The 17416-nt window shown below is 40.8% G+C and overlaps 1 protein-coding gene across 1 annotated transcript in view; it reads left to right on the forward strand.

The window, feature by feature from the left end:
* The first annotated feature begins 8013 nt into the window (after positions 1–8013).
* LOC131987769 (latent-transforming growth factor beta-binding protein 2-like) overlaps positions 8014–17416 on the forward strand; it is a 103262-nt gene continuing 93859 nt past the window's right edge. The window contains exons 1-2 of the mRNA XM_059352631.1: positions 8014–8868; positions 11530–11603. Of these exons, the coding sequence (XP_059208614.1) occupies positions 8402–8868; positions 11530–11603 (541 nt within the window). The 5' untranslated portion in view covers positions 8014–8401. The remainder of the gene's footprint in view (positions 8869–11529; positions 11604–17416) is intronic.

A 17416-nucleotide genomic window follows, 5' to 3' on the forward strand; every position in this document is an offset into this window, starting at 1 on the left:
GCGGTCTAATATCAAAACAACTGACTATTTTAGTAAACTTTTCCTTCATCCTGCGTGCGGTCAGACTGTTGAGTGGATGCCTAAGGGGTGAAATAAATTAAAAAAAAGTGTTTTTCAGTGTCAGACATTTGTTCTAGAAACTCTAATATAATTTGTATGTCTAGTAAACAAGCAAGAAGACTCAAGGAGTGATTCATATCAGACAGGGCTGCAAATACACTTAGATTTACCGGTAGATGTTTGGGGCATTTTAAAGTTACTTGCAACATGATCAACTTTATAGGCTATTTTATTGATTGCTACTTAATTAAAAAAGTGTTGAAACAGGAGTGAACCTCCGGAGGCAATACAGCAGTCCAGTGAGTAGAATATAGCACTTTTTGTGTAAGCGTGAACAGTATTTTTACAGGACTTGGTTCAAAAATAAAACCACTTTTATAAGATATGCATGAAACTCATTAAATTTAGATATAAAAAGAGGAAATAGAGCCTCTTAACTTGGTAAAAAAAACCCTGAGAATTTAATTTGCAATATGAGCAGAGAGGCTTCAATAAAGCACAAACTGCATATCTGCAAACGAAAGTGCCGGATTTAGATGGTTAACTACCGGAAAGTCATTGGCTGTTTGGTGCCAGACACTTGGCATGAACTCAGAGGTGCCTGTCTCACCTTTGCCCCAATTTCTAAAATATCCCTTCTAATATTGCCTCTGCATCATTCATGTTGTCTGTTATGAAACTGTGTTGAATAGAGCCATCAGTTAGTCCTTTTGGGAGATAAGTGTGGAGCCATTTCTGCTGTGGTGGGTGGGGGGGTTGCTGGATAATTGCAGCAGATATCCATTTCTATCCTCCTGGTAAAGCTGCTAATGTGGAAAAGGTTTGACCTTGATTTTCCATGGTCGGATGGTGGAGACACCGTGAACTGGGACTGACGTTGCGCGGCGTGCAGCCATCTATCACCCCTTCAGGACAAATAGCAGCTGAGCCGTTCCAGCGCGCCTTGCGGCCAGGTCACAGCCAGGAGGACCAGAAGGAGGAGAGCCCACGGGGCCCGGGCCAACAGTTAGAGAGGCACGCTGAATCAAGGGTGAGGGGGCCAGGAAAATTAAAAGGGAGGGGAGAGAGAAAATGGGGAGAAGGAGGAAGAAAGCTCCGGGTGAAAAGCCAGAATGATCTATCACACACGTTAACCCCTCCTTCTGCATTTACTTTTGTCAATTCTTCTAGGAGCCAAAGAAAACAAGGCGTCTGCATACATACAAGAATATATGTCGCAGAAGACACAATCTCCATCCCACACTTATTTAGACATTACTGCCAGTATTGATTTCATGTGATTTTGATTGTTTTTACGCAACATCAGGCTAATGACTAGATGGGCCCCACATCTTTGGAAAATGTATGTTTTCTGGAAAGTTATTGCAAGTTCTTATTTGACCTAATTGGCTGCCAGCATGATCCACCCTTTGAATCTGCTCCAGTTCACATTTATCATGCAGTAGCATGACATCATTCTGTGTATTGTTCATAGGAGACACTTTTAAATCAAACTTCAAGAGACAGAAGGACTACACCACAAAATTCAAGGCTGGAGCGGTGGATTTAGAAGGTATTTACAAAACGGAGCTGTAGCTTTTTCTCACTGACCAGAGCCGAAAACATTAGCTAATGCATATTTCATCAGCCCGCCAAGGCTGCCATCAATGAAACATTTTTAGTGTGATAAAAAGGAACCATAAATTGTAATAAATTCACAGGAATCTTTCCTCTTTCTCTTTTTCTGTCCCTCCCTTGGTCCCGCAAATTTCACTTGCAGTCAACTGGGGGAGAAATGGACAGTCACGATTAGATGTCTTGTTTATAAAGTGGTCATAAAGTGATTCCTGGATCACATTTCAAATAACAGGGATGGTTTACTTTTTGCATATCTAGCCCCTAGATGGAAGCAGGAGGGCAGCATCTGCCTTTCTGCCTAACTTTCTTAAATTCCTATCTCAGGAACCAGCGTCCACTCAAATATACAGGGAGCCGAGCTATTCATGGCAACAGCTCCATGGGGGTTCATGTGCCAGTGGATAACTAGAGTTCTCTTTATTACACCAGCAGAAAACACATAAATCTGCCCTCCAAGCCCCCGCTGACTGACCCTAAACATCAGGAACAAGACAAGACAATTTAGCCTCCATTAAGTCGGGCAGAAAACTGTCCTTTTGACCTCGTCTTAAACCTAACAGAGCCATGCTGATAATATCACAGACTCATTTAGTAAATCAACAAAACCTAAAATATAGGAAGATGAATTTAGTCCTTTTTTTCACCAGGATGACCTCTGACATGAGACTTGATTTCAATTGGTGAGTGTTGGCACCATGTTGGTTATTCTACTGCCAGGAGTCCATCTATATCACAGACTGTGCTGTAATATATGATGTATAATGACTTCCAAATCTGCTTGTTCTCTGGTGAAGTCTTGAGATGGGGCAACAAAAAAAAAAGTAATTTGTAAAAGGGAAGTGCTTAATCTAATCTTTGTGACATTTTTCTTGCTGATTTCTTTCAGCGCTGACAACCCAGGCAGCTTAAAGCCTTTGTTAACTTAACAACTCACACCCATAAATGAATGAGCCGATCATTCAGCCATGAAGCAATGCAGGGTGGATGTATTGCCAGTGCTATGACATGCATCAGAAGCAAAGCCAATGGTGCTAAAGTCTGTCTGCCTTTAACATATTTCTGGATCGTTCTGAAAGCGTTAATGGCGTTGATATATTTTCTCTTTTGTCTCCAGTTATGTATAACAATACCATGCAAGGCTTGCAGGTATGGCTTTGAAGCACACATATACAGTTTCTTTTCAAGCCAACACTCGCAACACCCATAAAAAAAGAAAATAAGTATGAATATCATGAAAGGCCAAGTGGAAGTGCCTGTCTTAAATAACGCCCATGTGACCTACTTCTATTACCCAGCTGACAGCACCTCATTCATACAAGCTGGGAAAGACCCTGTAGTCCTTGGCCTAAGCACATTACATTTATCCTGCTCTATCTTCAACTGTTTCCTCTTGTTGCACGAAGGCCTGTTTTATGTACACTGCTCAATCTACTACAAAGCGCCATGGAGGTCTTCTGTAATATTCCTCCTAAGGAAAAGCTGTCATGTTCAATGAAAAAAACTATATTAATAAAGCACATAATTTGAGCTTTTACGAAGTGGTTTCTCTGCCAAATGAACCTCCCTTTTTCCACGTTTTCCCCCAGGTCCTCACTGCTGCCCAGTCTGAACAATGTCAGTATTATGTTAGCTGCTGGGCAAAGAGGAAGGAGAGCCGAGGGCTTTGAAATGGCAAAAGGTAGCTAGCGAAAGAGATTGACGTTCCTTTTTGGTGCTCTCCATTGAAAGGCATCACAGAGACCGATTCACATAGATCACTTAAAATTCTGGAGGCAGGGCTAAGAATACTTTGCTGATACTTGCTCATAATGAGAGCTCTACATCTGTGTGTAATGATACTGTTTGGCTTCCTAATGGGTACACTCGAACTCTGACCCTCCACTTGCTCAACGGTGACGAGGCCGTCACTCTCCACTAAATGGATGCAAATGTGTCTCTCTTGAGAGGTTTATGCTAATAGGTGAATGTACTTATAGAATAAATTAGAAGCCATCAAATGCATGGTTCAGTAGCTTCAAAACATTTGCTTCAAAGTTATATACTGAAATAAAAAAAAAGCATTAAGTACCTGGAGACAAATAAAATCAATGTTGAACTTCCTTCAACAAACATTCCACGCATGCAAGTTGTTTGCGTCAATGTAATTACAAGACTTGGATATTGTTATTGTTACTTTGACCCTGTGCTTTGTAAGAAACTGTGCAGTGTAATGCAGTTATATTTCTGCTCTGCATTTGAAAGATGATAGGAGTGGCTTGGGTTGTCATGCCAGAGTTTTCAAAGGACTCTTTGTGTAGAAGTGTTGGTCATAGCCAGAGACATCCTCCTGGTATTTATTCTAGAGTTCCTCCAGATGCTGCAAATTGTATCAAATTGGGCCATGTTAAGGTCCACTTACATAACATGGATAGCTGCTCCGCAGATCTTTAGTGATTCCCAACCGGGGCTACTTGTGCCCCTGGGGAATAGTTATGCAGGAAGATTGTTAAGTAGCTTAACTAATTACAATTTATGTAGAAAATATATTTGCATATTTACTAAGCTGTGACACCTGGTATGTTTGAGTGTTGTGGTCATGAACGCCCACTGCTTGTGGTATTCACAACACTGTAAGTACAAATTTTCCGAAAGCTCAGAGTTTATGAGTTTGGGAAGAGTTTGTTGAACTTCCATGTGCGATCAAAGACAGCCTGGATATAAGACTTACAAACACTACAGGCGTAAACGCATGAAACAGGAATATAATTGACATGTAAATAAACATAAATGACATAAATATATGTTGTTTAATGTTTAAAAATGCTCTTCCTCCCTCAATTACTCAGTGGCTCCAAGAAATGTTTCAGTTAGTTAAAAGATGAAGTGACAGTAATGGGCCTAGCATTTATTTATTTTTACTTTTTTAAATTATGCGTTTGCTTTTGCAACATGCTTTTGGCTGATTTATAATAATAATAATAATAATAATAATAATAATAATAATAATAATAATATGAATATGAATATGAATATGAATATGAATATCAATAATAACAGTAATAATAATGATAATAATAATAATAAATCAGTAAAACAATAAATCAGTAAAAACAGTAAAACACAAATAAAACAGTAAATCAATAATACATTATATAATAATAATAATTATTATTATGTATACAATTTATGATAATACAATTAAAAATCAATCAATAAAAATCAATGCATAAAAATGACAAATAAAATCCACCTTGCGCATGCGCGTTACGGCAGGAACACGCAATTTCCACGCCCCTTGAAGTGCGGGTGATGCGCGGTGACGTCCCTATTATTGCGTCAACTGCCGACTTTTTTTTTGGCCGTCCTGTCATTTTAAAAGAGTTTGTTTACACTGCGGGCTCACAAGCTCCATTTGAAGGCAGCAAAACACAATACATAGTCAGCTAACGCTAGCTAAAGGTGTGGATAAATAGTTAAGAAAAACAACAACATATTGTCAAATAATTGAAATAGTTAGTAATGTATTTAGTGGAAATAGCTAAATTGTTGAAGTAGATAGGCTAGCTAAAAGTCGGCTAATGGATCAACTAGCTACCAAAATGTAACTTTAATGGATAAGGTAAGGTTGGGTTTAACCCTTGTGTACTCCTAAAAAAAGTATAACATCCATGGTCCTCAGGGGTAAAAAAGGACCCCATGACATTAGACTGGTTTTAGGACATGTAGGAAAAAAATATTACCAACATTTTTTTCACCTTTTAAGGGAGCTCATGACCAAAAAAATGATATATCATTTTCTTATCTCTTTCATTATTATTGGTCAATTTTAGTCAAATATACAAAATTACACCTCATTTCAAGAGAAAAAAAAGCAATAAAACCTGAATATTTTTTTCAATAGTAATAGTGGAAGCCCCAAGAAGCATGTTATACTTTTATTATTTTTGCTGTCGTCCAAAAATGAACAATGCTTTCAAAACATAAGTTTCACCAAAAGTTGACATAACCTACTCTGCACATTCCCATCAAGAAATTATTATTTCACTATAACTATTAGGAGAAAATCAGGTTTTATTACTTTTTTATCTCTTGAAATGAGGCCTATTTTTTTTTTTATATTTGACTAAAATTGACCAATAATAATGAAAAAAAATATGAAAATTATACATCAATGTATTGGTTATGAGTTGCCTTAAAAGCTGTAAAAATAAAAGTTGGTCACATTTTTTTTCTACATGTCCTCATCCAGTCTAATATCATGGGGTCCTTTTTGACCCCTGAGGACCATGGGTGCTATAAAATGTATAAAACACGTAAAAATGTATGAAGAAAATTATATTATCTATAAAGGATGCAGAGGGGCACATATGCTGAGAATTTCAAGCAGTTCTATGAAAGTTAACCTATATTAATCATGTGTTGAAATTGATTTGGGGTCAAAAAGGACCTCAAGAGTACAGGAGGGTTAAGCAGTGAAATAGTTAGCTCTAATTGATAAATGCTTGAAATACCTACTAAAGCAGTCTTAATAGAACAGACCTGAAACAAATTCTAGGCTACCTGAAGCTTAATGCTACATCTAATATTCATTCATTCATTCATTACCATTAACCGCTTATCCGCAATCGGGTCGCGGGGGGTGGGGGGGTTAGAGCCTATCCCAGCTATCATTGGGCGAGAGGCGGGGTACACCCTGGACAGGTCGCCAGACTATCGCAGGGCTAACACATAGAGACAAGACAATCCCACTCTCATTCACACCTACGGGCAATTTAGAGTCACCAATTAAACCTAAGTGCATGTTTTTTTTTGGGACTGTGGGAGGAAGCCGGAGAACCCGGTGAGAACCCACGCTGACAGTTGCTGTTTAAACTGATTCAGAAACATGTTTATGTAACTGTATGGAGGCTATTGAACTGTATTATATGACAGAAGTGTTCCTGATGTTTGGTCTACCATCATTTATATGTCAGGTAATGAGTAAATAATTGTGACTTGCCGTTTAACATTTGTAATATGACCGTTGTGTTGAGAGAGGGGGCCTACTTGAATTTATCTAACAGGGCTGAAGGGGTAAACCTGCCAGAAAAGGCTGAGAACCACTGGTCCACACTCACAACATGGGGCTATAACATGATGTGAGATGCTGATTCGGGCTCACGCAGGTCACAGATCCACACAGATTTTTCGGTGCACGCCCTGGTCACCTTCTAGGATGCAGGGTCAACTGGTCTTGCTCTTTTCAGCGGGGCCGTCGATGTCAGCAAGGCAACATGCCTGGGGGTGGAGTGAGACTGTTGGACAGTCATAAGACTAATGCAGCAACCTTCTCTAATTAGATTTCTCATGGGTTGCAAGATGAGCTGTAATCAGCTGTGGCGCTCAGCCCAAGTCTCCACACAGACGTGTCTCCTTGGAAATCAGACAGGAAAGACGACACCTCTGTCTCTTCAAAGTCTTCTTTTCTTTTTTTTAAGTTTCAGTGGTTAAAATTCCTTTTCTGAGACTCTCAACAATGGTGGAAACGAGAGAATGAATGGTCAGACTACTAGTCTTCCTCTCTGCTGCTGTATGTTTTGGATGGCAGTCCTGTGAGTGGTAATGGTGCTCGGGGAAGACTCATGAGAGAGACAGGCGTGCATCTTTGTGGGCTGAATGAGAGCAGGGAGCCAACTCTCTTTGGGTTGTTTAAGATCTTATGGGGGAAGAGAAATGTGTTGTTTCCAGACAGTCAGAGGGAAAGTGATGATGCAGCATGGATGAGAGGGGGAGATGAATGGGATCTGTTACATAACCTGTTTTCCAAGATTTCAGATTGAGTTTGACTGTGAGCTTCCTATACCTTTAACTGCTGTATCAAAGCATGTGTGTAAATTTACAAATTGCCAATAATCTATAAAAGTTGAACTGCAACAATTGAACTCAAAGTGCTTCACACTGAGCTGTGTCAGATGAAACAATTAGTCCACAGTCAGTTCATTCAAATCATTACAATCCAGCAATCAGTACTGTGGATTCTTACAGGAAAACATCTGGTTTCTGATGTTTTATGATATTGCAGTTGCCTGCCAATTTAAATTTAAGTGGAAGGTAACATTAACGCAGCTGCATTCATGATAATTCCAATAGTCTTGTTCAAAGGAATCACAGGCAGAAAAGACACTCTGTAACATGATGTAACTTGGCAGAGAAAGTGCGTGTGGGCACATGGACCGAGCGGTGCCGCGAGTGAAGCAACAATACAGCCGACAAGGGGGAGTTTCTTCTTGCAAAGCGCATGCAATCCCTACAAAAATTCCCGGTGACTTCAGATCCAAGGAGGTGGTGATATTCATGGGAGCACGATTCAAACTCTCTCACTTGGAGTAGGAGTACAGCTTCAGCAGCCCTGGAGCCAGCACGCTGCTCTCTTTGCGTCTCTTTTTCTTGTTTAACATAAACTAAAACAGATGGAATAATGTTTGCTTAAAATAACACATTTTCAGCGCTGGAAGGAGAAAAGTTTAGTTTCTCACGTTGGGCTGTAGTTAGGTGCTGATTTGACAACCTGAAGACATTCTGCGCAAAGTGTTACCTGGGCATTATGAGGAGGTATCCAGGCTTTTTTCATTCTTGGGAGAGGATGCCGTCTTGCTGAGCTCGTGTAGCTTAATCGTGGACTTTTATTTTTATTGCTCATATTTTAGTGTCCTCCACAGAACTGTTACACGATTTGCGCTTTTACGCGGTACTTTCAAAACTTTGAATGCCCAAAATGGACCGTGCAGGATTTGCTGTTTTGATGGTTTTGACTGTTGCTCTGGTGCGACTTGGTGACAGTCACAAGGACACAACAGGTGGGAGGAAAGAGGGTGCAGGGGCTGGCCGGGCGGTCTGGGACCAGTCCCGGGTGAGGAGTCAAGGTCACTCGCTAACCGGACCAAAGGACGGTGCATCCTCCAGACCATCCGGGGAAGCTTCTCCTGGGACCAGCAACACTAGGATTCTGGTCCGCATGCCCAGAGGCGCATCATCCCAAGGGGCTGGCAGGCACATATCCAAAGCAGGACCGGTTCATGCTGCAGGCGCCTCCCGGGAAGACCTCGTCTCTGCGCCCCGGGATGGTGCGCTGCGCACCGCCAGACACACGGGCAGCCAGCAGCAGCACAGAACCAGAGTGAACCGCAGGCAGAGCAACAAGCCCAGCTCTGCCAGCACAAGGAGACTTGTTGGGTAAGAATGGCAGCCAAGTGCTCTCCAGTCAACTTTATAAATGTTTTACTTTGTTTTATCAAGCTGTTCAAGCCATTCAAGTTCACTGTATGATCAGTGCTGTTCAAGGAATTTGTGTGACCTATTTTACTGTACATGAGTCCATGTGGTTTACTGTAAGTGGTGGTGGCCCACTTAAGCAGAATCTCCCTTTCTCTTAGGCAAACCAAGTAATGATGTAACATAATGACCCACAGAAAATGGCTGAGAAAAGTGCTGCTCCATATAAACTGCACGGTTAGAGTGCATGGAAGTAGGTGAAAGAGACACATATGAATTACTGTAATGTATGTATTTTGTCAGCAGGGTCATGGCAGGACATGGAATAATAACTGAGGTTAAACACTGCTGATTACTGTGCTGATAGTGGAGGCTTTTAATGAGCAGCAAATGTATATGAATGGCTGAACTATCTCTGAACTGTTTTGAGGCTAATGCAACACTGTATTATCACCATTTCCTCCCATTACTACACATTACAGTATATTTAAATCCTAGTAGGAGAGTGGCTGCAGACTGCTTCAATGTGTGCGCCCCAGTTTTGCATTGTTGCCTGTGGCCATGTATTGTAGTGGTCCAAATGGAGCCTTGGCTGGTGAACATTTGCAAATTTGCTTAGTGATCAGAAACACCTGTTTCTCCAATGGCACTCTCTCAACGCTGCAAAGCCCTTATTTTTGTGTGTGTCTCTGTTAAACTCCAAACAGCACGATGGGTTGTTTCCATATTAAAGCCCTTTTCTGTTTGTTAAATGAACCCTTGTGCATCCAGTACTGTTTGTTCCATAGGGACAAAGCATGATACACTCTGGAGGGGAGAGTGTTTACATAATAATCAGAGGGGGATTTGAGTGGCTCACCTTGGGTCGCAGACACTAAAATATAAATAAAATATTTCTTTTGTGTGTCATGAAAGGTGCCTTTAGGAAATGGATTATTTATATAGAACAATTTCTAAGCAATAGGAGGATTCAGCCAATTGGTTTACCATCTGTAGGAATGCATGTAATATACACTCACCTGCCTTGAGCCTAAACCATGATAACACCCAAGAGAAAAGATGGAGAGGATGCTTGTCCAGTATTTGTATCTGCATTTTACTGCCACAATGCCATCATGCACATCATGCTCACTATGCCCTGATCCCTCACACCATAAAAACAACATTTCTCATCATTCCCATCAGCCAGACATTTGCACTCATGCATGGTTGAATTTAGGTGCTGTCTATTTAAAGTAGTGCATAAAGAAAATAGCTGCATGCAGTATTAGATCCAACATGTTTTTTTGCCTTGCCAAAAAAACATATGCCAGTGGTGAATGAAAGAGGTTCTTTGAGTTTCAGAGAAGCATAATAAAGGTGGCGTTGCGTACTGTAACTCTGCGGGAACATTACCTTATAGTAGTCTGCGCGGTGATTTTAACACTTTGATTCATTAGTTGCAGATGAATCATCCGCCGCTTGTTAGAATAAGAGAAAGTGTTTTCATGACACATTTCCTCTTGGAATTCCCACTCAGCTTACTCATTTACTGTACCCAGAGGCACTGGCAGCGCTGCGTTCACTTAACTCTCCTTTACCTTCATGTTGACTCAGTATGACTCCCCTTCTGTTTTCAGTGCACCTGTCAGACGTTTGACTGCTCCAGATACTTCAGCGGTGAAATAATACTCCACGGCCTCATGTTTGGGTTTTAAATAAAAATATAACTAGGTGCGAACATGGTGTTATCTATATTCTAACCTGGGGCACGATCCTAATTATGTTGTATAAAGTTCTCCATTACATACATATATCCCTTGATGGAATTTGAATGTGATGACTGATGTCTTTGGCACGGGCTTGGCCTGATGTGTTTGATTTATGACAAAGCTAAGCCTGCCAGAGGGCCCAAACAACTGCATGTTATCCGTGTGACGCCTCAGTAAGACTCGCTGTATCTAATGAGTGCAATCCGGCTGGGGTCAATGAGTCAATTCCAGTTATCTTCTTAAATCACCATGAGTCAGACATCCACTTACTGTAATATCTTGTGAAAAGATGATGGGGCACAGATCCATGCCAGCGTGTTGACCGTTGCCCTGAAGTTGCTCTTGCGGTCTGGTGCCTTTTCATCTATCTCACTGCAAAATTGGCCTGCACTGCAAGTGCGGATTAAAGAGTGCAAAGAATCCAGTTATAACTGTTTAAAACTTGTCTTCTCTCATTTGCTCAGTGATTTATAGAAGATGCAGGGTGCTTTTCATGTCCCGTGTGTCTCACATAATCCCTCCAAGGCTCAGATAACTCTGTATTTGTTTTCACTCTCACATAACTGAAAGAGGGACTTGTGAGTCCACATTGAGATAGAGTTTCGTGACTTGCCCTGAAATTTTTATCAAATAAAATGCAATTATAGCGTAATCTCTAAAGTGTTCATATCAATAGGCCAGCCACAACAGAATGATCTGAAACTATAACAAGTTTTGCAATCAGATCAGTTTGTCATGCGATGGTTTAAGGCCTTCCACACTCGTTATTGCTCTATGGATTATGAAGAAGCTTTCAATATTAATGAATGCTTGAAACAGTACTGTCAGTGTCTTATTTCAACTTTTTTTGTTTATGCCTTCCTTTGTTTAGACCTAATGTCTGTGGAGGTCAGCAGTGCTGCTCAGGCTGGGCTTTGGCACCAGGAACCAATCGCTGCATAAAACGTAAGTAAAACCCTTGAATATCCTATGTAAATGTTAAATATATGTAATTTGCCTGAATACGCTTTCATACAGCTACTTAAGACAACAGTTTAGTTCTTTGAAAACTAAGTGTCTTGAAGTGGCACACACCCACACTGATGCATTATGTTCCATACATTAGAGCTTTTTTGAACTGGTAAACTTTGCAGACAGAGAGACTTTACGATCTTATGCACACAGACTAAAAAATAACATAGTAAATGGCTACTAATGACTAGCCTGTCAAGTGGAATTGCCCAATGAAAGTTTTCCTAGAGTGTTATTGCCCCCATGTCTTTTCATGTAAGATCCACTCGTGAAAATTACCATCACTTAGCACTTGGCTCTCTTTTTGACATAAGCCCTTAATCATGGGTGGAACTGCCTCTTCTTTTATTTGACCACAGCAGTGCTGGATATCCTAACTGCCAGATAATTAAAAGTGGAATAAAAGACACTGTGAATGAATAAGCGACCACTTCTTCAAACACAACATTGTTATGTTTCTTTTTTGTAATCAACTTGTATGACTGTTAAGGGAAACTGTCCCAGTATGTTAGTCTTATCAGTGACCTATTCTTAGTAAGGGGCCTAATTCAATACAAAAATGGTTCCAGCTTTAGGGCCAATGGCTAACTTAGCAGCTAACTTTTTCATGTAGGTGAACCAGCACAAAGTTTAAGCGGCACATTAGTCATTTTTTAACACATTATGAATGCTATGATTGTAAACAGGAATAAAGGTACGGGTCCAATAAATCCAAGGGGCCATTGGCCAAGGGGCAGGTTTTAGCGCAAGCCACAAGTTTGCATATTAGATTGGTACTATAATAGTAGCATGATTTGTGCTTAGCAAGTGTGTGTTTGAGTGACAGAGAGAGTGACTATGGACGTGTGAATGTTGTGTCTGGGCTGGCCTTTCAGGGTCGAGGGCAGGTGTAACGGCCAACACAGCGTTCTCGTTGACAAAAAAACAATCAATAGTTGTCTTTGTTTTGAATTACTGGTATTTTTTTTAATGTTGTGATGTCGCTAGGAGAAGCACAGGGTGCGGTTTTAAAACATTCACACAGAGAGACAGACCTGTTAAATATCAGGCACACTGGCGCGACCAGTGAAAAAGTTTAGTTGCACAGATTGACAGATTTTTGGTCCAAAATGGTCACACTCTGGAGCCCTGAGGTTACCCCAGCGTATTATGTTGCTATTTCACATTTATGACTGCCATTGTTTGTTGCAGACTGAAATAACAGGTTAGTATTGGAGTTTTTTAAGAGAAAGTTATCTTTAAATTTTACAAGTGAAGTAAAACCCACACGGCAGCTGGCATATATCAATCTATACAGCTAAAGAAACCTGGCTATACTTCTTTTTGACTTGTTTACTGTTTCCTCTGGTCCTCTCTACTAATTATCTCCCTCACACACACACACATACAGACATACACACGCATTTCAGCTATTACACAACAAGCTGATTGGCCCCAGCAGTCTCCTAATTAGATCTCCTTCCCTCCTGACCAGTGCAAAGCCTCCTTCCATTTTTTCTCAAGTCCCAGCTAAAAGGCACACTTACCAAGGTGTAAATTACATCTAACGTGGAGCTGCAGTTACCCAAATTAAAAGGGTAAATACTTTGAATCTGCCAGAAAGTAACAGGTCCAGTCTAATGTGCCTGTGTTAAACAAGGCATCTGAGCAGGCCAGGGGTCTGTCCAACCATCTGGACCCTCTTACCAATTGGCCCTCACCCAGGTCTGACTGGAGGCTATGCTATCATCAGCTGAGTGAAGCCCCACGGCCGGCAAGGTGCCAACACAAAGGCCCCAGACTGGAGCTGGGACTGGAAGCCCCCACGTAGAAGACCTCCGTGGAGAAAAACAGGCTCAAGCTATCTTTATTCCATCCCCACACGAGACCCAGGCTGCTTTATTAGGAGATGGCAGCATGAGAAAACATGTTCGCAGTGGGGGAAAGAAAAGTAACAAACCTGTCGGCTCAAAGCATAAGTAAAAACATATCGCGGCTGAGCTGCGTCTAGGAAATTCTCACTGAAGGGTTTTGAAGTAATGTCTAATATTAAAAGTGTCAGCTGCAGGCTTCACCCGCGAGGCTGGATTGGGTGTCTACAGTTATGGCTTCCTAACAATACCTCCTTGTTCAATTGGGTTGAGCTCAGAGCAAATATATGACAGGAATTGGATCACTAGTTGTCCAGGGAGTGCGCCTACATGTCTTTAGAAATGTGTTTATAAAACAGTCTACGTCTGGGTCTCAGTGGGTCTGGTTGGAGATTGTTGTCTGGCTCTCTGAAGCCTCCGTCCTACCCCTGTCCTGGCAGGTTTGGAGCTGACTGTCGCTGTTTTCTGCTTCAGGATGGATGGTTAACAGACTTGTTTGTGTCTTAAAGTAAATTCCATGCGCTGGAAATAGCCAGTGTTGTGTGATAGAATGCTTTGATCCATTTAGAAGAACAGAACAGAATATTTCCACTGATGATGTTTACTTCTCTCCTAGTCAAGTTAACCGCTGTAAGTGAAACTTCATAGGTTTTTATGACTGGGGTTATACGTAACCAATGATTTTATTAATGGCCGAGAATCAAAGGTGTGTGTGTGTTTGGCTGGTAGAGTGAAGCCAGGTGTAAGCTTGGCTTTACTTCCATCAAAGCTCCCGTTGAGATGAATGAGAATCTTGTTTTTGGGTCAGTACAAAACTTATTCCCCTCTGTGTTGAGATTCACATCTATTCAATGGAAAGTCTTGATGCTCAGATGGAGAGCAGAGGCAGACCATATTGTAGCCTTGCCTAGTCAAAGGCTGTCCGTAGTCTTGTCTTGAGTTATAATACAAGACAGTCTGTCATCTGCCTTACTGTAAGTGTTAAACACAGACAGAGATTTTTAGGTGGGCCTTATTTTAGGTGCTGACAATACATTTTGCAGCTGCCGCCGTCCACAGCAGTACATTGCATGACTGTAGATAACACGCTGACTCTGAATAAATACCTCACAAAACCCCAGTTCAAAAAATCTGAAAATCTCTTTAAGAAAATCTTCTGTTTTCATGGAATCCAAACCCACTTTAAAATGCTTAACAAAGACATCAACAACATCATTCATAAAATACACCAGAAACAGTAAACTGTGGGAATCTTCCACATCTGATAGAAATTGCCAAAAACAGAAAACAGCAATTTGTTTAAGTAAAATACGTACCATCGGTTTGTATTGAGGTTTTGCTACAGAAATGTGTTTTCAAAACAGTAAGCTACTTAACTGTGGAATTAGGATTAAAAATTTGAGTTGCTAGTTTCAGTGTAAATACAGTAACCCCCAATTAGGTTTGTGGAATATCACTGTAGAATTACTGTTTTGAAGTTTTGGTTTACAACATTTCATGGAAAAAAACAATTAAAGTAAGACATTTTAAAGCCACTGCTACTGGAGAGTAGATTTGAATTTTATCTGTTCTCCTTTGTATCTGCTTTTAGAGGCTTCCCTCTTATCTTTGCACCTTTGGATGTGGCTTTCACTCATACCTCGCTGTAAATGGATTCTTGGACAGGCTACCAGCAGGCACAGAGACAGTCAAAGCTAAAAGAGCTCTTTGGCAAGTCAGAGTTAAAGATACTGAGCTGTAGATACCTCCTAGTTTTATAACAAGAGTCTATTTTACTGACACAAGTTTGGATTACTTTTGTCAGTAAAGAAAGTCGTTTTTTTAACTCACTCGTTACCAAGTCAGTCACCCAGAGCTTGCTGAGTTCGTCACGCAAGTTGAACCAACGGCGAACTAGCACCAGCACCAGTCCAGCACAAGAACTAGGTTCGCTTTGGTCGAAAAGGGGTATTAGAGAGATTTCAATTCACTCATGGCTCCCAAATTTTCAGGGTCCATGTGTGTATGAACTAAACCTAGCAGTGCTTTAGCTAGCATGCTAACATGCTCTCAATGACAATGTTAACATGTGGATGTTTAGCAGGTGTGTTTACCATAGTTAAGTGTATTAGCCTGCTAACCTTTGCTAATTAGCACTAAGCACAGTAGTGGTGCTTAGTGCTAATTACAGCTGCTAAGTACAGCTGAGACGGCAGGAGTGACATTTGTTTTCAGGTATTTGGTCATAAACAAAGTATTGGACCTTTAAACTCAATCTGAGGGTGAAAAAAATGAAAATCCATCCAACAGTTATGTCAGTATTTAAAGAACACATTCTCCTGGCGTGGCTAAAAAGAAATGCTATGTATTATTGGCGTAGCTCACACTGGTAGGGTCACTATACATCAGAGTTATGTTGTGTTGCTCTTGGGTCTCCAGTTGACATGGCTGTTTTAGTAATTGGATTAATGGCATGGTCTGCCACACACAGAGGCAATGTATGGGACAATATAGAATACTTCAGACCAGGGACTTCAGACTCCCTGCAGCATAGACAGGAACTGGCTTTACATTTAACCTGAGCTCATAGTGCTCCCTAAAGTGCATGCTTTTCGATACTGCAGCAGAATTCATTTCACCACACTATACATCACAATATTTTGGCGAAAGCATGCAATGCATATGGCAACTTTCTGCAAGCATTGCCAACAGTGAGAGCACAAGCCTCTAAAAAAGCCCACAGATGGCCTTTGATTTAAACCCCTCGCTGTCTGAGAGAGTGCAGATGAAAGGTGCATCATTCACGTGGAGGAATAAAGTTGTTTTCAGTCTCTTAAGCAGTTGGTGATTGACAGAGTGAAACGCGGTAGAGAAGAGTTTCTTTTTGATTGCCTTCCAGCTTTCTTTGGCCTGCTGTGCCGCTCAGGGCCCCATCCTAACCCTAAAATAACTCCTCATGCAGAAAGTTTCTCTCTCTCTCTTGCTTACCTCTGCCACCACAAGGTAACTTTCCCTCTCTTTCCAAACAAAAAATATAGCAATAGCATGTGTCAATCATGTCCACAGTGTTGTTAAAGTAGGATTGAAGACCCCCAGTGTTGAGGCAGCATGTAAGTCATGTTAAGCACTCGACTCAGCTGTGGCATTTTAATGCATATCAAAGCCATGTGAATTAATAGAATAGTTGTATATTCCTCCCAAAAGTATAAAATCCACCCATCTTAGGTAATTTGTTGAATCATTTTTCACAGCTCTTTAGATCTCGTGTTGAAAACACACTTAATACTCTTCTTTTGCTACAACATGTGTGACGCAGCTGTTAAATTATCAAGGACACACACATGCAAACGTTTTCTGACCTCCAAAACAGTACCCAAAAATGTAGGTTCACTCTCTTGACCTAATAGATACAAGCCGTCTTCGTTTGCTCTTTGTCAACCTCCCTGTAACATAAACAACAGGATATATTGGAGCCAATCAACCAAGATTTGTCCTCAGACAAAAAGTAATTCTGAACTTCAAAACATTTGGCTCAAAGGCAGTTGCACTTGAATTACACTGTGACGTTTGTGCTTCTCTACACTAGTCACATGTATGTGTTTTTGATTGTAGAACGAATAAATGAACTGCACTGTTTATACTGGATAGTACATGACATGTAGCTAGAGGTCAAGGGCCAGAGTCAAGCACATGACGCATTGTGTACCATGTCACCCGCTGAGTCACCAGAACAAATGTAATGTAAAATGTAAAAATACTTAAAACTGTATATAACTGAATTTTGGAGTTAGACCATGAAACTGTTTTTTGGGATTTTTTTTTGGCCGTGTCTAAAATCATGGCTTGATGATGCACTGGAGCTTCTTTATAGTAACTCTGTCCTCAACACTATATAAGTATCGTTACCAACGGTGGCTA

The sequence above is a fragment of the Centropristis striata genome, chromosome 16, assembly GCF_030273125.1.
Source record: "Centropristis striata isolate RG_2023a ecotype Rhode Island chromosome 16, C.striata_1.0, whole genome shotgun sequence".
NCBI lineage: Eukaryota > Metazoa > Chordata > Actinopteri > Perciformes > Serranidae > Centropristis > Centropristis striata.